Source organism: Enhydra lutris, unplaced genomic scaffold (assembly GCF_002288905.1).
Source record: "Enhydra lutris kenyoni isolate GAN:26980312 unplaced genomic scaffold, ASM228890v2 scaffoldscaffold2, whole genome shotgun sequence".
NCBI classification, from domain to species: domain Eukaryota; kingdom Metazoa; phylum Chordata; class Mammalia; order Carnivora; family Mustelidae; genus Enhydra; species Enhydra lutris.
In genome coordinates, this window is record NW_019154086.1 from 11,644,905 (window position 1) to 11,667,599 (window position 22,695).

At 41.5% G+C, this 22,695-nt stretch overlaps 1 protein-coding gene across 1 annotated transcript in view; it reads right to left on the reverse strand.

The window, feature by feature from the left end:
- The window catches only part of LOC111148271 (ubiquitin specific peptidase 13), a 107,651-nt gene that overhangs the window by 53,417 nt on the left and 31,539 nt on the right, over positions 1–22,695 (reverse strand). The window contains exons 4-6 of the mRNA XM_022504743.1: positions 14,189–14,310; positions 8,240–8,382; positions 5,868–6,052 (exon numbers count right to left, since the gene is read on the reverse strand). Coding sequence (XP_022360451.1) covers positions 5,868–6,052; positions 8,240–8,382; positions 14,189–14,310 — 450 coding nt within the window. The remainder of the gene's footprint in view (positions 1–5,867; positions 6,053–8,239; positions 8,383–14,188; positions 14,311–22,695) is intronic.

Sequence of the window (22,695 nt, forward strand, 5' to 3'; positions counted from 1 at the left end):
CCTTAATTGGAAGGGAGAGTCAAAAACCCCAATTTCTTTACTCCTAAATTGGAAAAGCAAAATCTATTACAGGGAAAATAGATATTTTCTATTTTCTAGATAGCAGGGGTTCCTGGGTGTCTCAGTCAGTTGAGTGTCCCATCCTTGGTTTTGGCTGAGGTCATGATCTTCGGTGGTGGGACTGGGCCCCAGGTTGGGCTCCACGCTGGGTGTGAAGTCTGCTTGAAATTCTCTCTTCCTCTGCCCCTCCCACTTATGTTCTCTTTCTCTCTCTCTCTAGAATAAGTAAATAAGGGCACCTGGATGGCTAAGTCAGTTAAATGTCTACCTTCAGCTCAGGTCATTATCCTGGAGTCCCTGGATCAAGTCCTGCATCAGGCTCCCTGCTCAGTGCAGAATCTGTTTCTCCCTCTCCCTCTGCCCCTCCCCCTGCTCCTGCTCTCTCTCTCTCTCACTCTCTCCCAACTAAATAAATAAAATATTTTTTAAAAATAAAATAAGTAAGTAAATTTTTAAAAAGAAAAAAATAGCATTCTTTAGGACACTAAAAGATAGATTGTCCAATGATTTTCCTCCTCTTTGGAATAGCACCAGGAGGAAAAAAAAATACACAAACAACCTATGGTGATCTTCTGACCCAAATATGTGGATATGTGGAGATATGTGGAGACTCACTGCCACCAAAGGAAGTTAGTCTTTCTATTATTAAAAGATTAGATGTTGTATAGCTTTCTTGGCTGTCCCTCTTGCTCCAGGGGCCCATTTTAACTTGTAGATGAGCAGCCTTCCTTCATAGTCTTTCTTTAGTATAATTCAGTGCTCTCAAAAGCAAAAACAAAAGACAAAATCCCCAGCCCAATTAAGAAAAACTTAAGAATTTCCTAAGAAATTCTTAATAAATTAAGAAAAAGTTTAAATGCTAAAACCACCAACAAAAATCTTTAATAACTTGAAAGAAATACATAAATAATATTTTTTAATCTATGGCAAGTGACAAGAAAAATACCACTCAGATACTGACTGAATGTGAAAATGACATTCCCTAGGCACTTTAACTTTGGTTATTATTAACAATTGAAATAGTTTTGAAGACTTAAGACTTTAAGCCTCTAATTATTTGAGATTCATTAGAAAATAACAAAGTTGCCAGAGCTGAACAATTGGCATTGGCCTAGGATTTTGAAATAAGTGAAAACCACACAACACTCTATAATTCTTAATTTGTTAGACTCATGCCATATTGAGAAATTAATGTTTCCTCCCTCCAGTCATTAACTGCTCCAAAGATGTGACATGATTTGGTCAGACACACAGTTATTTTTTTACCCCAATGACAACAGTTGAATGAGTAGCATACAAGAAATCTAAAAATGAACTGTGATCCTCAAATTTGGCAAGGATGAAGAACTTAAAAATGACATGTAGTCACAGAAAAAAAAAATGTGAAGTGGACTCAAGAAAGAGCACCGTAAGATGCTACTGAGCTGGTACAGGGGCCCCTGGGGCCAGGCAGGTTCACTGATTCTGTGGGCATCTCCAGAAGCTTCTCCTGCAATCACCAAGGCACTTAGGCTTCTTCTTAGGTAACCTAGTTTCACAACAGAAGAGCAAAACACCCTCTCCTATCTCTGTCCCTCCTCACTCCCTTCCTACCAAGAACCTCATCCTTGCTTTTGCCAAATCAATGTCTCCTCCCACAGAGGAAAGTTTTTATTTGTTTGTCTCACGATCTGTTTCTCGGTTTGTTTGTCACTGTGCTCATGGAGACCCGAAATGGAATTTGATATGGGGGCCATTTTTATGACCCAGGCCACCACCATGGCCTCGCCTAGATGGTCCAGACTCCTTGGAAGAACCGATTCTAAGTTGCAACCTCAAGGTAAGTAGGAGGTCCTCACCAAACAGGTATATCTTTACTGGGGATAAGGAAACCGGGATGATCAGATCACATTACCATTAAACAGTTGAGTCCACAACCTGCTTGGATTCCATGTTCACTAAGCGGTACTCTAAATATAAGTCAGCTCCCTGCAGGAAAGGAATGTACTGGTCAAGCCAACATCAACATCCCACTTACAGGCAGTTGTGGTTCTCACTATAACCTAAAAAATAAACACTTTCTCTCTTGCAAGTTGAATTAGCCTCCGTAAGCCGAGCAAATATGGAAATGAGACCGTTGGCAATGGTATCTTCACCAGGAGGTGGCCACCCGCCCCTGGACAGAGGGCACCCTGCGCTCCTGTGCCTCAATCTCCACAAGGCTCATCCTCAGACATTAAGGGAAACTATAGGCACGTTTTCATAAACTTATTTGGCTTTAAAACAAATGAGTTGTAGCTAGCCATCTATTAAACAGACTTTTAAAAAGTAACATAAAATTGATGTATCCCATAAACTAATATGATAATTAGACTGAAAATAATCATTAAAACCAACTCTGCACAAGTCAAGCAGAAATCAAATCCGGATCTTTCTTCAAAAAGTGAAAATTATTTCAGGTGAATGAATTCAAGAACCCTCATCACAGGCTAGATGATCTACATTGCTGTTTGTTTTACACCTTCTATGATCAAAACAGGAATATTTATTCAAAAATCTCAATTATATAAGGAAAAGTTCTCCCTCCTCTACAAACAAACAAGCAAAACAAACCAAAAAAAAAAAAAAAACCCTTAACTATAGCAGATAATGAATTAATATCCTTAGCAGCTAAAGAGTTTTTTTTTAAACCAAGAAGGAACGCCTACACATAAGCCTACTAGAAAATCAACCTAAGAAACTCAAAAATAGAAGTACAAATTGGCCTAAAGTATTATGAAAAATGTTCAGTCTCACTGGTAAAGCAAATGAAAACAAGATACCAGATTAGCGAGGGTTTGAGGGTTGATGGGGGGAGGGAGGTTTGGAGGGGGGGTGGGGTTATGGACATTGGGGAGGGTATGTGCTATGGTGAGTGCTGTGAAGTGTGTAAACCTGGCGATTCACAGACCTGTACCCCTGGGGATAAAAATATATTATATGTTTATAAAAAATAAAATTTAATAAAAAAATAAATAAATAAATAAATAAATAAATACCCAAAGTTGTCAAAGATTTGCTGAAATGGGTATTCTCATACACTGTTAATGGGAATGTAAATTACTGTAACTCCTTAAAAGAGAAATTCAGCAACTGAAAATTTATTTTTTTATTGTGCTATGTTAGTCACCATACAGTACATTATTAGTTTCTGATGTAGTGTTCCATGATTCATTGTTTGTGTATAACACCCAGTGCTCCATGCAATCCATGCCCCCCTTAATACCTATCACCAGGCTAACCCATCCCCCCACTCCCCTCTCCTCTAAAACCTTCTGTTTGTTTCCTAAAGTCCATAGTCCCTCATGGTTCATCTGGCAACTGAAAATTTAAAAGGTGCAACCCTTTGTTCATAAAAATTGATCTTAAATATATTGTCAGACAAACATCCAAAGAGTTCCATATATACAAGGATGATCATCAGAATAGCAAAAAAATTCTAACAACTAACAGGAGAAAAATTAAATGATTTATGGAACTATCATGGGATACTAAAGAGTATTTAATAACATGGAAAATATATATATGCATGTATATTTAATGTTAAGTAGAAGAAAACAAGGAATAGAACTTTACACAGCATGATTCCACTTTTGTAAAAATGTGGGGCAGGGGTAGTCTGGGTGGTTGTATAAGAATTGATCAAGGCCCTAAATCAGAAAACAAAACTGAAAGGAAATATCCAAATTGTGAGAAGTGATTTGACAAATGATATGACTGGTGATTTTTATTTATGTCTCTAAATTTTTCTGTTTTCTTAATATGTTACACTGAATATCTGCTCCTTGTGTAATCAAGGGGCAAAAATAACATGTTCCTTCCTCGAGCTGAAAGGAAAAAACTTTAGATGAAAAAAAGAAAAAAGTCTAAATCATAGTTTGAAAATTAGTTTCATGCTCGAAAGAAAGCTTCTGGAAAATTAAAGACATGTAGTGAACAGAATTAACCCTTGCCTTTATTATTTGCGTACATTTAAATATAATCTAATTATTTAAATATGTACCAGTCAGTTTATTTAACAAAAGTATTCATGCCTACCACGCGTTAGATTTTATATGGAACCCAAAGATGAGTGAGACATAGCTCTGCCTTCAAACAACCAAAATTTTAAAACCAAGCCATGTATACAAATAATGGTAGTCTTAGGTTGTTCTGGGAACTGGGCTTCTAATAACTGGTCTTATCAAATCACTACAAAAACCAACACAGAAAGGAGATACATGCAGGCCACCTGGGTAGCGCAGTCAGGCATCTGACTCTTGGTTTCTGCTCAGGTTGTGATCTCAGGGTCATGAGATCAAGCCCTGCGTCTGGTTCCATACTCAGGGTGGAGTCTGCTTGGGATTCTCTCTCCTTCTCCCTCTGCCTGCACCTCACCTCGCACCCCACAACCGCATGGTCACAAACACATGCGTACACGCTCCCTCTCTCTCTCTAAATGAATAAATCTTAAAACACACACACACATTCAAATGATTCCCCCCCCACAATGTTACCCACTAGAACTCCTATATTACAAACCCTTCCCTCTGTAGCCTTGGTTAGGATGGCTGCCTGGTACAGCATTCAACATAACAACCTGTAAGCAACCTGCCGTAACCCTCAGCCCAGCGGCGCGTCCCGACTTTCCTCCTCCGATGTTGGTACTCATAGGATTCACCCTGGACTGTGCGGAGGGTTATCCTCTTGCAGCTACTTATCTCTAAGGAGCTCAAAATCAGCCCACTAACTCCGGAAGCAGGAAGATTATCCAAAATGTGAGTCAAAAGAATCTTTACGTGGCCAAACGGTCAGCCCTCAAATACAAAATAGACGAAAAACAAAACCAGTTTGGTGGAAAGGCATGGTAGACAAGAAGTGTGCCATCGTTAGAGAAAATATCCTAGCCAATTAACTCTGAAGCAGGCTAATTCAGTCCGAGAAAGAGAACAGAAGAAAAGACGAATGTCTTGGTACGTCTCCTAAAAAAACATCTGACCTTAGAATAAAGAAAAAATAGAGACTAAAACTTGGAAAGATGAAGAAGACTGACCTAGATGTTGGTGTAGATCTATACTTACTTGATAAATGTTTTCAATGATGCTTAGATGATGGATTCTTATGGCCCTTGCTCAGCATTTAAGTTTCTCATTATTGATCCTGGTATTATTTCCCTTTTCCATCACAAAATGGTAGATGGAAAGAATGGTGCAAACAAGGCCAAAAGTTAACATTTGAGAGCATATGGTGTGAGAACATAAAGAAAAAGAACAAATTCTGAAGCTGGCAATACAAGTAGGAACCAAGTCTAGCCCTTGGCCACCAGCCACTGTCAAGGACTCTGACACACAATATCCTTTAAAATCCCCCTCCTTTATGACTCCATTTCTAAAATGATGCTAACTCCCATCATGAATTCTAGGGCTTCCCTCTACTGTTTTAATGCTGGACTTGATTATCCCTGCTCACTTCACAAGTCCTGGTTCCTACCCCTCTGTCCTCTTAGCCAAGAGATATACAGAAAGACAGTAAAAACAGGTAACAGTAGCAACTACTCCTATTAAGGCCTTACTGTGCGCACTGGGCTAAATGCTTTTGGTGCATCAACAGACCTGTGAGGGAGCTACCACAATCATCCTCCAGATGAGGAACATGAGGCTGAGAAGGATTTGAAGACTTGCCAGTAGGAGGCAGAATCAGGATTCAGACCTGAGCTGCATCCAGAGCCTACACCCTCCAACCAGGAATGAAGGCACCATTTCAGTTAAGAGGAGCCACCGCAAGTTCCCAAAGCCAGTAAAGGCACTCACCTGCCCCATCAGGAGTGATGGTTCCCAGCTTCACGGCCAGAGGGTAGCCCATGTCTCTGTAATGCTCCAACGCATGGCCGTTGCCTCCAGAGCTGTCAAAGAACCACTTCCCACACAGCACGGAGCCATCGGTCAGATTCAACCAGAGGTTTTCCCGCAGGTCACACCTGGCACACTTCCAACCACTGAAAGGTCAGGGAAGAGCAGTTAGGATCACTGGAACGCGAGGTATAGCTAGAAAACTAACATCCAAGGGGCGCCTGGGTGGCTCAGTGGGTTAAAGCCTCTGCCTTTGGCTCAGGTCATAATCTCAGGGCCTAAGATCGAGCCCCACACAGGGCTCTCTGCTCAGCAGGGAGTCTGCTTCCTCCTCTCTCTCTGCCTGCCTCTCTGCCTACTTGTGATCTCTCTGTGTCAAATAAATAAATAAAATCTTAAAAAAAGGGACGCCTGGGTGGCTCAGTTGGTTGGACGACTGCCTTCGGCTCAGGTCATGATCCCGGAGTCCTGGGATCGAGTCCCGCATCGGGCTCCCAGCTCCATGGGGAGTCTGCTTCTCCCTCTGACCTTCTCCTTGTTCATGCTCTCTCTCACTGTCTCTCTCTCAAATAAATAAATAAAATCTTAAAAAAAAAAAAAAAAAAAAAAATCTTAAAAAAAAAAAAAACCTCAGGTTTAAAAAAAAAAAAAGAAAGAAAACTAACATTCAAGAAAACAGACGGTCTCGAGCTGGGGGTTGCAGGAAGCGGTGAGTAGGACAATGGAAACCGCTGCTTCCTTCCCCCTCTTCACCCTTCAGAATGTTAGTGTCGCCCCTTCAGACCAGCAGGACCAATCAGTACACTGCCTGCCTCCACGAGGCTCTTCTACTTTCAAAAACTGACTCAGTGGGGTGCCTGGGTGGCTCAGTTGGCTAGGCGTCTGCCTTCAGCTCAGGTCATGATCCCAGAGTCCTGGGATGGAGCCCACATCAAGCCCCCAGCTCATTGGGGAGCCTTTTTCTCCCTCTGCCTCTCTCTAATCTTTCTTAAAAAAAATGACCAAATAAGTAATATTTTTTAAAAAAACACAGAACCTGCAGCCAGGAGGTGAGGTTGTTTCCTTCAAATTCCTACATGAGGGACAGTGGAGCTCAAATAAGTCAAAAACATGCAGGATCCCATTTGCATAAACACATAAAGTTCTAAAGCATTAACCACACCTAGTAAAACCCATTTAAACAAAATCCTACTACACAGCAGATCTGAACGAAGTAGAAAAAATGTCAACTTCACTGAAGTTTAATGTCAGGTACATGCCAAGTACCCTACAGAAGTTTGATCATCTAATTCTATTTAACACCCTTCAGAATCAGTATCCCCAGCCCCACTGTCAAAGGGAGAAACTGAGGCCCAGAAGTAGCCCGCCTTCCCCTATGACCATACAGAATGTGAAGAGAGCACAGTCAGGGTTCCACAAGACTAGAGCACCTGCCTCTGTCCACACAACAGACCTAACAGGAGATGCTAATACGCCCAAAGAGCATTCCAGCCACAAGGGTGACAACCAAATGTTGTCACAAATGTAAATGTTGGGTTCCCCCAGGGGCGCCTGGGTGGCTCAGTGGGTTAAAGCCTCTGCCTTCGGCTCAGGTCATGATCCCAGGGTCCTGGGATCAAGCCCCGCATCGGGCTCTCTGCTCAGCAGGGAGCCTGCTTCCCCTCCTCTCTCTGCCTACTTGTGATCTTTGTCTGTCAAATAACTAAATAAAATCTTTAAAAAAAAAAAAAAATGTTGAGTTCCCCTAGAAGCGGACTCTGAAACAAAGGTCTGAATGTAAATGGCTCGTATAGGAGGTGATCCCAGGAAGAAATGGAGGGAAGGAAGACTGGAAAGGGCAGGAAGCCAGTCCAGGTATGTCAACAAGCAGATGACCACCATGGGAAACTTGGACTCCGTATAGTTGGGGAGCTCCAGGAGACCGCCGCTCGAGGAGTCAGGGTCCAGGATATTCATCCATCCACACCAGTCACTGGTTGAGGGCTGTTCCAGGAGGACAGGAGGGAGCATTAACTCCATGGCATTTCTCACTGTCCCATGCACAGGCCTACCTGGTCTCAGCAGGCAGAGAAAGCCCTCAAGCAAAGAGCACCTTCAAGCAGGTGCTTGCTGCTGAGAGCCAAGGGGTGGGGAATGAGCTCAGCGGTATGGACTGGCCATGCTCAGCCTCTACAAAGGTACAGATCTTTTTAGAAAGAATTTTGAGCTTAGTTTTAATCAGCAGCATCTGGTAAAAAGATACATAACTGCCGGTTCAGAGAAGGGGTAGAAGCATAAATATTCCTTTGGCCAGTTTTAAGGGGTAAAGTTCCATTTCGCTATCTGACACTCACCTTGGAGGAATCCTGACTCCATTGTCCAACTGGGTAAGATTATTGGCATATTTGGATACTGGCAATTCATTTTCCCATGTGTCTGGGTCCTGCTTCCTATATGGAGATTTTGAGCTGAGAACCGCATCACAAGCAATTGTCACCTGTAATACAAACCCAGATGTTATGTGTAAAAACAGCCTGAGAGGAAAGCAACTTCTAGAAAGCAAATTTAAAAGTTTATTAATAAATACAGCCTGATCCAAAAAAATTCAGACAGCAGTGACCATAAGAGCAAGATCCCAGTTAGCAGATTCCAGGACTTTCTCCATGAATCCAGCTCAGTTTTGTTCCTAACCTGGAGTGTGCAGTATTGACAAGGATAGAAGATAGCAAGGAACTCAATCCAGTTTGTAAAGCCAAGCACAGGAGTCAGATTTAACTATTTCTTAGCAAGCACAGTGAAAAGTATTCGGTGAAGGATTTACAAGACTGAAATTAGCTACAGAAATGCCTAGGATTTACCCAACTGAGTGTTTTCCTCTAACAAATATACACCCAGATATCCAATATCCTCAACTCATCACACAATGGCATGTGGTCAAGGGCATTTGAATGGAATGCAAGCAGCATGGCTCCATTTCTTAATCTGGTGCAAATGTGACCTTGGACAGCGGCATGCCTAGGTGTCTCTGGCCAGATCAGTCGAGATCATGAGCAAATCTGTGATGTCCAGCTTGGCACCAACTGACCACAGGGGAAGGGGGTGCAAATTCTCTGCTTTCTCCTAAACCCAATTAATCTAGCACATATGCCTATCGCTACATTTGCTATTTGCTTAATGCTGTAACAACTATTCCTAACTGTCTTTAAAATCATATTCTGGTGGGAATGTAAAATGGGGCAGTGACTTTGGCAAACAGTTTGGCAGTTCCACAAATAGTTAAACTGAGCAATTCGACTCCTAGGTATATATCCAAGAAAAATGAGAACATGTGCCCATGCTAAAACTTACACAAATGTCCATAGAAGCATTATTTTAAATAGCCAGAAAGCAGAAACTACCCTGATGCCCACTAACGACAAATGGATAAATAAAATGTCGCATGTCCCCACAATGAAATGTTATTCAGCAATAAGGAATGAAGGCCTGATCCATGCTACAACGTGAATGAATCTTGAAAATACATGCTAAGTAAAAAAGGCCAACCACCAAGATGTACATATGTTGTATAATTCCATTTATATGCAATGTCTGGAACAGGCAAATCCAACGAGACAGAAAGTAGATTAGTGATTGCCAGAGGCTGGGAGGGATGACAGGTGGGGGGTGATGACAGTATTCCACAAGGAGATAGTGGCCATGGATGTCCAACTCCCAACACAAGAAAAACCACTGGATGGTTTAAAAAGGTTTTTAAACCAAGGTTTGTATTCTACCTCGCTAACCCCCCGCACAATTAGCTGAATTTCATGCAGAGTGATTTCCCCTAGGTAGCCCTAGAACTCTTTAAGAGACAGTGAGGGCTGCTCCCTCAGTTTCCTTCCCCTGCCCACCCAACCCCTGAGCAACTCCTCTCACTCCTACACCAAGAAGCTATTTAGAACCTTCTCTTCTCAACTTCCGTCACACTCGTTTGGCCCCAGCCGCTAACACAGCTCACCCAGACAGCCACACAGCAGCCTCCCACAGTTCCTTTCCCCCACACCTGCCCCCTCCACTACATGGCAGCCAGACTGGTCTGCTGGGAATATCAGATCCTCTCCTGCTCCTGCTTAAAATTCTCCATGGTACTACCGATGGATGACATGGAGCAAGGCACCATCAGGAGTAAGGAAGAGGTCTCCACCCTCAAAAAGGTTATACTCCATGACATGCCAAACATCCATAAATATATCTAAACCTTTTTAAAAAGAGAGTCCAAGGCGCCTGGGTGGCTCAGTGGGTTAAGCCTCTGCCTTAGGCTCGGGTCGTGATCTCAGGGTCCTGGGATCGAGTCCCGCATCGGGCTCTCTGCTCGGCGGAGAGCCTGCTTCCTCCTCTATCTCTCTCTCTGCCTGCCTCTCTGCCTACTTGTGATCTCTCTCTGTGAAATAAATAAATAAAATCTTTAAAAAAAAAAAAAAAAAAAAAAGAGAGTCCCACTCACCTCTCACCAAAACCACTTTTATACAATTAGCCTTTCTTTTCAATTATCAAAATTCATCTCCCACTTCCTTCCAGGAATGCCTCTGGAAAACAGGGTTCAGGTCACCCCAAATCCTTCCTGATGCTCCAGGTTTGAGCTACCTGAACCCTTCCGTGCTGCCTTAGCGCTTGGGCTGCACATCCTAAGCTTTTCAGTCTGGTCTGTTATTACAATCTTTTGGTTGCTACAACGACTGTCTCAATCCCTTCTCTGTCCTCCTCTGAATCTTCTCCACGATGCACAATAGGGTTGATAAAGATTTGAATACAATAGGGACCCCTGGGTGGCTCAGTGGGTTAAAGCCTCTGCCTTCGGCTCAGGTCATGATCCCAGGGTCCTGGGATAGAGCCCCGCATTGGGCTCTCTGCTCAGCGGGGAGCCTGCTTCCTCCTCTCTCTCTCTCTGCCTGCCTCTCTGCCTACTTGTGATCTCTGTCAAATAAATAAATAAAATCTTTTTTTAAAAAAAGATTTGAATACAATATTCTCTCTTTTCTTTGAAGAACATGTTGGTGACACTCAACAAAATTTCCTCAAACTTCCAGGCCACGACCAAACACTGACCTAGTGTTTTCAGAGTGTCAGCTGAAACTGCTTAGCAGCCCTTCGTATGGATCACAGCTGAAGATCAGGATCTGTTATCCTGTAATTAGGCCATGAATTATCTTTCCCTGGATTGGTTGTCTTGAGCGAAGAGAAAAAAACTTGGTACTAGTCCTGGCTCCATCCCAGGCCTCACAGTCCTCAAATTCAGTAGTGTTCTGGAACGGACTCAAACTGGCTCACAGAACTGATGGTTAAATTTTTAAAAATTCTGCAAGATGGTTGTGAAACACAGACATTGTTGAAAATCAATTTTACAATCAGGTAAAATACTTATTTTTTAAAAAGTAACAGACATTCAAAACTTCTCTTCCTGTTCTACTGTATCTTACGATTTTCAGTGTGCTCTTGAGGTTATTTACATGTACATTATGTGACCGGTGGGAATTTTATACAATGGGGTGCTGCTACACACTCTCTTTTCAACCCTGCTTCCGGAGATATCCTGTTAGCCTGAAATCAGCCACGATGAGAATATTTACACCACGGAAATCATCAAACGTTACAAAGCAGGCCTTTCCTCCAGGGAGCTGGATGCTAAATATTTACAAGCAGTTTCTGAAGTCTAAAATGAGGCACTGGATTTCAGGCTACAAGATCCCTACTGAGCTCCAAATGCTATGTCTCTGCAAACTTCACATCACTGAGAGGTGGTTTAACCTTCTGGTAGACTCCACAATGTTCCTATCTGAAACAGAATTTTTTCTGAGCTGAGACGCTCAAAAGATGAAGGAAGAGTCATCTGGTTGGGTGATTTTCAGCTCAATAATTTTTGTTATTCAAGAGCTTAAAAAAATTTTTTTGCGGGACACCTGGGTGGCTCAGTGGGTTAAGCCTCTGCCTTCGGCTCAGGTCATGATCTCAGGATCCTGGGATCGAGTACCGCATCATGCTCTCTGCTCAGCGGGGAGCCTGCTTCCCTCTCTCTCTCTCTGCCTGCCTCTCTGCCTACTTGTGATCTCTCTCTGTCAAATAAATAAATAAATCTTTAAAAAAAAAAAAAGTTTGCCTTTGGCTCAGGTCATGATCCCAGGGTCCTGGGATCAAGCCCCAGTTCCAGCTCCCTGCTCAGTTGGGAGATTCTTTTCCCACTCCCCCTGCTAGTCTCTAGCTCACTCTGGTGCATGCGCTCTCTCTCTCTCTCTCTCACACACATACACATACACACTTGCTCTCTCTCTCTCTCTTTCAAATAAATAAATAAATAAAATCTTTCAAAGCTTCAAACGAGAATATCAAACACCAAAAAATGTAGCAGAAGCACAAAAAGATAGGAACTAGCACCTGTTACATAAATAAATCCTATCAGCTACCATCAGATAAACCCAGACTTTTCCTTCAATCTCTCCACCCCAGCTTTCAAATAATGCTCCCTCTCCTTTTTAGAAAATGTTTACGTTATTTCTTGATTCTGAAAGACTCTATATTAAAAATTATAACATATATTCTTGGGATTCGGATTTCTATGACCCTTCACTTTTACTTAAATAAAAGTATTCACACTTCGAATTATATTCTGAATATAGGATTAATTAAAAAACACTTAAAGGCTCCTTCACTAAATTTTTCACATAAAGACTTTCCCTTCATAAGTGAGTGAGAGAAAAATCATTTCTCATGACATTTATTCATCATGTGTTTCTTGATCTCTTTTCTGACGGCAGACGTAAGAGTTACATCAAACGAGGGCAGACAGTGAGAACTCTCAGTATCGTGGAGATACAAGATTTAGAATATAATTTCAGGTAATGGGACGAGGTAAGACCATTTGGCGCACTCATATATTTTATCTTTGGTAACGGCCAAATGAGTCAACACAGGGAACTGGAGAAAGGAGAGGTAATTTAATTCTCTATGCACTGCTAAACACTGTGCACTTAGCACTAAAAAGGGTATGTCACATCCAGTAATTAGAGGAAAGAGGTACAGTAGCTAAATACACAACATTTTCATTTCTATGGTCTTATATTTAGGTAGAAAGTAGGTCAGGGGCAGAAGAGGTGGAATGGTAGAAACCTGGTCTCTAATGACATGGGAACCCCAAGCACAAACACCCCCTCCCTCCCTGTACTGGCAGAGGCAAGGGAGCAGGTGGCCGCGGATACAAAGTCACACAATGTCCTGAAGATTCCCAGACCTAAACACCTGGCTTTTGTTCTGGGGGAGTGCCAGGAGGGAAGAAGCGAGCTAGCATGTGTAAACTCCATGGACCCTGACCTCCCTGCTCCCTGGGTGTTCATAGAGAGGGAAGGAAGAAAAGAAAGGGAAGAGAACAAAGGAGAGAAGATGGAGTGGTAGAGACAACATAGGAAAGAAGGAAAGAACGGGAAAAACGCTTGGGGTCCTTGCAGGAGCTCCGTGCCTCCTTACGGGCTCCAAGTACAACAGAACGTGGCTTCCTCACACCACCCCTGCCGCCCCCAGCTTCATGCTGTTCAGGAAGGTGAATGTTGCACCACAAAAAAACAAGGGCAGGGAAGAAAAAGGAAAAAAAATTCACCACGAAATCTAAACGCCAAAACCTAGAAAGTAGTCTTAGCCTTCATGAGGAACAAAACTTTCAAGGAGTCTCACATTACCACGGAGCTCCCGCAGACCTGTGATTTGTAAACGTTTAGTTATTTTTATAATCGTGTTGCTGTTGCTTCAGCAGAGAAATCCTTATATTTTTTCCCAAACAAAATCTCACGTGGAAGGCTAACACGCAGAAGAGGTAAAAATATAGCCATTCCTCTGATCAGAAAACACCCCTCTCCAATGGGCCCTGTACATCTCAGGGGCACAGTGTGAAAATCTACACAACAGACTGTGAATTACGGTGGCAAGAAACGAGATCACCAAGTATAGGGGGAGGGGTGGCGGGCAGCCTGCCGTGGGGAGGCAGGGGAGGCCAGGTCACAGGGGAGAGACCAGCCCAATGTTTATACACTTAGAGGCCCACAGAGCAATGGAAATACCATGCGGCAGAGGGTATCTGACCGAACGCTACTAAAACCTCACCCTGCAAGACTCTTTCACAGAGAAGAAGCTACACGCTCATGTTTGTGCTCATTCTTCTCCTCTTTGCTCATTCAACCTGCCTTCCCCACCCCCACAGCGTGCACACACACCACACACGCACACACACCTGACACAGAGAGTCACGCGCATCTAGCTAGCAGCCGTGCACACTCACTGACCAGGGCTGGTAACTCCTCAATATTTGGTAGTGCTATTTCATAGTGGTCTGGGAATATAACAAGTTTGGCTTCGTCTTCATATTCATAATCGTCGCTATTTAAATCGTCATCAGTATCTAGATCTGAGGAAAAAACAAAAACAAAGAACAAGAAGTGAAGAGAGAACATTCTACACCAACACTCACTGGGAAAACCAGAAATAACAAACAAGAGCAGGACATTTATGATTCCCTCATCTGACGACCCAAACCAGGAGTAAAAGGCAGACCATCTTTCCTAAGTTAGAAATACCTATTAATAAGTGACAGATGTATAAAGACTGAGACCTACCATACCGCTTTACAATAAAATAGACACATGTGCTAGATATTCAATTTGTGAAGACTTTTAAAGGTATGACTTGTTCATTAGGATCTGTTGGGTACCTGGCTCCTGATTGAGTAAGAATGGATTGGGTGTTTTTCAAAACACTGTAATGTGGAAGAACGAACCAATTCAATTCCAGCTCCAAAATTTGACGTAACTTTGAGCAAGTCACAAAGTCTCTAATCCTTATTTTTCTTATTTGTAGAATGGAGATAATAGCTCATATCTCACAAAGTTTATATGAGGAATAAATAAATTGTAGACAAGGGACCTGGCACATAATAACTAGTCAATAAGTGACAGCTATTATTTAAAAGTGAAATCTCAATTTCCCTCCCTGTGTCTCTGTCTCTCCCTCCCATCCCCCTCTAGGAGTTATTAAGATATTGTAGGGGATGGGGGAAACCCCCTAATATAGTAGTCCTGTTGTCCTCAGGCTGTACAGAATTTTCAGTAACAGAACTGAGCTCCTCTAGCCTGCTATGTTATCAAGTCATCACCTGCTTGCTTGGCTAATCTCTGGTGAAGGTTAAGTGAAGGCTCAAGGAAATGTCTTGTCACAATATTTACATGGACATTTCATCCTTATATTCACATGGATGCCAGCATCCCAGATCAGGTTTGTATATTTAGATGTTTGGAACTATGGTGACAGGGAGCTATTGAGCCTTATTCCACTCACATCACACATTAAGCAGGTGCACAAACACAGATCTGTAGACAGAAAAAACTTATTTTCCTAGACAAAGCAACCACCTGAGAACTAAAAGATCTGGGTTCTGTTATTACCTTGTTGTTTGCCTCCAATCAAAAACCTAGTATGATTTTGGGTACAGCTCTCTTCCCAAATTCTCAAAAGGAGGCAGTTTTAAGTGGAAAATAAGATAGAGTGAAAACATGGTCTCAACAATTTAATAAAATAATCCAAATAATAAGAATCAAAAATGACAAAATAAAGAAATAGCCAACATTATCAGATAGCCATAAAAGCTAAGTTTGACAAAATGCAATGTTAAAGATGATTCTAAGAGTTTAAGAAGTCATTAAGATTTGCTAGATGGGATGCTGCTCAATTCATGAATCATGTAACAAAAGCAATTAGAGCTTCAATTTTTTTAAAAAAAGTAACAAATGTATTTACTTGAAATCATTCAAACAAAGACAGACATTCTATATGTTATAAAAATTTAAATGCCTCAATATCTATAATTTTAAAAATTAGAATCTAAATGTTCAGTGAGAATGGTGTTCAACCCAGTAGAATATTATTTAAATGATATTTATTTAGACTATGTAGAAACATGAAAATATTTATGCTATGTCAATGTTAAAAATACAAAATTCATCTTCACTGTAAAGACAACTTTGTAGGGTGCCTCGGTGGCTCAGTCAGTTAAGCGTCTGCCTTCGGCTCAGATCATGATCCCAGAGTCCTGGAATCTAGCCCCGCATCAGGCTCTCTGCTCAGCAGGAAGCCTGCTCTCCCTCTCCCACTCCTCCGGCTTGTGTTCCCTCTCTCACTGTCTCTCTCTGTCAAATTAATAAATAAAATCTATTTTTAAAAAAAGACAACTTTGTAAAATTTATGCTCACAGACGAGAAACAGAAGGAAATCCAAACAAATGAAAACAGTTGAGTGGGTGAGCATTTTTCTATTCTTAAATCTTTATTATATCTTTTATAACAATTTTAAGGGGCGGAAGTACAACTCTTTTGTTTCTGTGTACAGATTCAGCTCATATTACATATTATCTAAGCATCTCTTGTCCACAGAAAACACACTCACTTAATACTAAGTCAGATCTTACCTGGACAAACACAATGATACACTAAGTCTAAAAAATCCTGCTCTGTCATTTCTATGTAACCCTGGGGCGAGTTCATTTTCCAAAGGAGTAAGCTATGAATAATGTTGTCTGTCCCCACAAGACTGCTGAGAGCATTAAACAAGTTAAGGTTTTTTGGGGTGTTTTTTGTTTTGTTTTGTTTTAGTATTTTATTTCTTTAACAGAGAGAGAGAGATCACAAGTAGGCAGAAAGGCAGGTAGAGGGGGAGGGGGAAGCAGGCTCCCCACTGAGCAGAGAGCCCGATGCGGGGCTCGATCCCAGGACCCTGGGACCATGACCTGAGCCGAAGGCAGAGCCTTAACCCACTGAGCCACCCAGGCGCCCCAAACAAGTTAAGGTTTTAAGGCATCTAGCATAGGATCTGGCATGTATTAGGGGCTCCCCAGAGAGCACCCACCACCATCATTATCACCACCTTCTCTAGGCTCCTGACAACCAACATAATCAAAAGTGCCTTCCCCTCCCTTTGGCTCATCCCAGGAAGAGATGTACCACATGGGGCTCCTCCTCTGTGATCTCAGTATGGAGAACATGTGAGCTTCAACGGCTTCGAGACTGTGAGCTGTCAGAGCAGGAAATGCGTCTTATTCACCTTGCATATATGCCCAGCCCCTGCACAGTACACAGCCCACACCACACATGCACTAAATGTCTATGAAAGGAGATTCCAAGAAGTTTAAATACCCCAATATGTTAAGGACAACAGCAAAGCAGGAGCCTCAGAAGGATAGTTGTGGGTTTGGGGGTTTTTTAATTGGTAACAGGTCTGTGCTTAGAACTAAGCACAACTGCTATTGTGCAAAAATTTTTGCACAATAATTAAATTTTTTTAAAATTTAATTTTAAAATTTAAAAAATAAATAAAATTTTTGCACAAACGCTTTGTCTGTAGTTGCTTTTATTTTTAATTCTGTGGGATAGAAGGGGACCATGACCTTTCCCAAACATCTTTATCCAAATTAAGGAAAAGTCAGCAGAAGTAACCTACACTCTGGTTTTAAGGGACAAATCTAAGATTTCTATTTTTTTTTAAGATTTTTTTTATTATTTATTTGACAGACAGATCACATGTAGGCAGAGAGGCAGGCAGAGAGAGACAGGAGGAAGCAGGCTCCCTGCAGAGCAGAGAGCCCAATGCGGGACTCAATCCCAGGACCCTGAGATCATGACCTGAGCCGAAGGCAGAGGCTTTAACCACTGAGCCACCCAGGCGCCCCGAAATCTAAGATTTCTAATCCTAAGTTCCAAAGTTCCCTAATTAGAGTCTTACTACCCCAACAGTATCTAGTTGAGGAACCTACAGAGAAATTATACCCTATGGACCAGTAGGACTAGGACCCCCGACTTCTCCCAGCAACTACCTTCCACCATGGCTATTAACTGGCAATACATGAATGGACACTTTTTCTAAATTAAAAAAAAAATGTTTTTAATATCTCTTCCCATTTCCACTTCAATGATCTTCTCCGATCCCTGGGAGAAGTGGCTGGGACCCCAGCCATTTCCGGGAAGTGACTTGCCTAAGCTGTGAAGCAGCACTACGGAAGAAAAGATCCTTAAATCAAATCAAGACTCCAACACCCAGCTCAGAGTCCTCACTACCTGACCAGACTGACGAATGTGTGTGCTCGAGGTGAGAAGTCTCACTGATCTAGTGCTGTGAAATCTGACCAACCATTCACCCTCATAAGAAGGTACAGGGGGAACCCCCTTGAACACAGACCCTGTTCTGGGACCTACTTCAGAAGCAAGGGGCAAAATGGAGTTTACCAGAACCTTCTGGCCATTATAGATACAGCTGAGTTTCCTGAACAGGCCCATTTCAAGAACTTTCCACAAATGCTCTCTTTTTAACCTCTTTCTCATCAAGTATGAATGCTTGGGCTAAAAACAAAAAAGTGGAAATTTAAGCTCTCTGAGATTTAGAAGTAGTTCTTCAATGTCCCAGACTTCAGAGAAAAAAGAACTTGACTCCTTTACTCCTATTTCTGAAAGTTGGTGGGAAGGTGGGCAAGTCAATAAAAATATGAATATTTAACACTTTTTTAATGACATACTGAAGATCTGTACTGAATGCCTTAGAAGGTATTTACACATCTATACACATTTGTAGCTTGAGTGTAAAAAATATGTAAGATTAGGCCAGAACCACCTCATAAGTCCTGGGGTATTTCTTTGAAGATCCTGGACTCCCTTATATTCCTCCTACTCTCCTTCCATCTCATAAAACAGTTAAGTTTTATAGTAGTTGAGTCCACAAATTCACAATCTCCCCTACTGTTGTAAGTTATCATTTAAAAGACAAGCTAACAGTGTCCCTCTCTAGCTTAAAAACATTGACACAGAGCTACCCACTTTCTCGGTGCACAGCAGCCCTAAGCCAAAAGAACTGCCCAATAGTTCTATTTATTTAGTAGTTGGATCCAAACAACTTAATAAGTATTAATGTTCTGATGACTTAGTAACCATTTGAAAAAATAATATACATAAATGGAAAGGCAGAAATGTTTTACTTCACTCATAATTCACCATAATCCCTTGCTAACAGGATGTGTGCCCCTATTGGGCTCTGTACAACTTTCTGAATCAAATGGAACACAGCTTCCCTCATTTCCTGTTTCACATTTGTTTTTCACATGGTACTTGCCTTTTACCATAGAAACCACCAAAAAACCAGCTCCACAGAGGTGAAGTCACTGAAAGGAATTTAAGGTACTCCAATAGTAAAACTACACCATGCTGATAGTTCATGCACTGTTCCAGCATCACTGGTTTTCCCTTGAAGTGTTAAAATATCTATGTTGCACCTGTGAGTTCACTGTAGCACCCTCGGGTGCCTCAGGGCACAGTTTGGAAACTAAGTGTTAATGGTTCCCAACTGCCTCCAGGAAAAAAGTCTAAAAGCATGATATATATCTATACTATTGCTCGAAGAATAGACAAGATACATAAGCATGTGCAAATAGAAAATAGTATTTGTCTCTGGGGAGAGTAACCAAGTAAGCTAGGAGACAGAGAAGCGGCAAAGGCTTTCTTTTCATTATAGAGCCCCTTATAACTTTTCAATTTTAAGCTTTGTCCAAAAAACATTGTTCTAAAAATGTTTTTTATATCCTAAGTATAAAAAGTATAAAATTTAAATGATTCAAAAATTAGTAATGGTCATTGTTGATTTACACACACACACACACACACACACACCAGCAAGAGCTAGAGCTGAGGGAAAGATCCTTAACTGTGACTTTACCTGAATGCACATCAAGGTAGTCGGGAAGAGTGACTTGAATGCTGAGGGGCAAAATGGTAATCCAGAGACTTGAGTAAGCCATTCAGCACCATCTAATGGTCTCAGTTTCCCTTATATAATCAATATTGAAGGTCATAATTGAATGATTCAATGGGCTCAATGTCACGGTTGAGCCCGTGAAAAACATATTGGTCATGAAATCATGAAGTGACTGGAGAAAAAGAAGCTTCTATCCAAGAGAAAGCATTAATCAAATACATTTATTTTGTGAGAGGAAGACAGGCATCATGATGACCTTTCAAGAGCAATAAAAAAACTCTTTCTAGTCAAAGAAACAAAGAGACTGCAAGGGAGTTCTGAGTTCTCTTCCTCTCCAAGAAGAGACAACCCTAATGTCCCTTCTAGTGAAAAAGTATGTGGCAGAGGCTACTAGCTGCCTCCCAGTAACCACTCTCCCCTTCTTCTTCAAACAGACTTTACTCCATGAAGCCAGTTAGTAAATTGAATGTACCTTCCAGTTCCCTGCGCAGCACGTGGTATGGCCACATGACCAGCTCCTGACCAGAGAGGTGTAAATTGAGGTGTTGCTTAGGGATCTGAGAGAAGACTGACGAAAAGAAGCTGATGACTCCACAGGGAGAAGAGATTTTTTTTTTTTTTTTTTGTCCTTCCCCCCTTCCTCTTTGCTCTTTCTGGGATGGGGATGTAATGGCAGGAGTTCCAGAAGGCATTTTGGACCTTGTAGTGACCATGAGGTTGGAATCACAGAGCAGGATGGAGAGTGAAGCAGAGATAGGGGAAGAGTCTAGATCCTGATGAACATGAGGCCAATCACATCAGCCCGGACTTGCTGCTTCCCAATATCCTCTACGCAAGAGAGAAATAAACAACTCCTTTATTTAAAGTCACAATATTTTAAGTTTTCTGTTATATAAGCCAGATCTAACCCTAATATGGTCCTTCAGTTGACTGCACCAGCCTCATCAGCTTGAAAACAGCTGTGATCAGTGTAACAAGAGAAAAGCGACTGCTCCAAGGGCCATGAAGCATCTTCTCAAGGAAACTGTAAATCTGGGCTTGCAAAACCAAATTCTTAGTGGGATGAAGCAGCCAACATCAATTTGTGACAATTCTGGTAAACAAACATCAGAGAGAAACAGGGCCTGAGGCAAGCCCCGAAGTGTCAATGACGTTTACATTTAAAGCTTTTTAAAAACCGGTGGCATCCAATTAGAATCTATTTGCTGGACTGTGACTTTTCAGTATATTCTGTGGTTTTCTAAGACAGGGAATGCTGAGTGAATACAGACAGCAGCCTGCAGAAACAGACCCGCTGAAATGGAATGGTAGGTTAGCATTCCCAAGAAGCAGTGGAAGAGGTCCACACAGTAGGAGGCACAAAACCTCAGTGTTCACTTTTGGATTAATTCTTAAAATAGTTACTTTACCATATCCTATACCACTAAAATGATCACTAGAGAAATCAAACCGCAAGGTCTTTCAAGCAAAGACACAAAGGTTAAAGGGGGGGGCAGCTGACTTCTCCATTCAAGCCAAAGAAAATAATGGAAAATAGCAACAGTAATTCAAAATGTTTAATTATTTCCACCTTCAAAAATGCCACCAAATTCAGAAGTTGCATCATCTTTATCAATAGAAGAGAGCCCAAGACTAATAACTAAAGCATCAGAATGCACCCAATCATTTCAGCCTTGAGGTCCATTCTGAGCTGGTTTGGGTTTGGTTGGTTGATTTAGGTTGTGGTTGAAAGACCACAGAGAGGTGGGAAAGATTGGCCAGGGTAGAAAAACCAGCTACAAATAAGCCTCATAAAGAAAACCATTACTGAAAATCAGGACAAAATACAGCAGACATAATCTCGGTGTAGAAAAATGGAGAATCAGAGCAGGAAGGACACTCAGAGCAGGAAGGACACTCAGCTCCACGACTGTTTCCAATGGCTTTACTTTTCAAGTAATTAATGTGTCTTTTCATTATAACAGTAACACATGTTTGTTACAAAAAAATTTAAACACCAGATAAGTATGGGGCACCTGGGTGACTCAGTGGGTTAAGCCTCTGCCTTCAGCTGAAATCATGGTCTCAGGGTCCTGGGATTGAACCCCACATCGGCCTTTCTGCTCAGCGGGGAGCCTGCTTCCCCCTCTCTCTCTGCTTGCCTCTCTGCCTACTTGTGATTTCTCTCTGTCAAATAAATAAATAAAATATTTTTAAAAATAAATAAATAATTTTTTTAAAATATCAGATAAGCAAAAAGAAGAAAATAAAAATCACTTAATCCTACCATTAGGAAGGAGTTACCATATCAACAATCTGCAATATATTTTGCCAGACTCTTCTGGACTCTCAGTTATATATGTATCCGTGTGTGTATATACCCACACATGTACATATAAACACACACATACATGCACACACATACATACACATACACACATATATCGTGTGTATAATTTTTTTTACCAAAATGAAATCATAACATGCAAATGATTTTGATACTTCTTTCAAACAATAATCCTAGGCATTTAGGAATATAAACTTACTTGGTCAAAAATTATCAAGTCCCTTTTTCTCCTGGCAAAAGCATGTCAGAAGTTTAATATGAAAAATGAGCATGATGACATGGTACAGAAACTGGTACTCATTTGCATGAACAAAACTGGCTTTTCTGAATGAGGGAGAAGAAAATCACTGTGAGCCACACACCACAGTAATCATTGCTGCAGGCAAGATCCATGGACGGATGATATAAGTCATGTGCAAAACTTTGAGGAGAAACCAGATACTAACATAGACTCAAAGTATTAATCCCAAAGTATTTATTAATTACACTGTATCATCACAGTGGAGAAACCCAGCTGAAATCACCTCAACAAAGGATAAAGGTTACACACCAATAGGATGACATCTCAGCATTACATGACCCCCAATATCAGGTACTGAGGAGGGCACATCACCTCTGTGGTGCTCCTGCCAAAAATGCATTACCTCAGACTTTGGAGGACACATCAGACAAATCCAAATT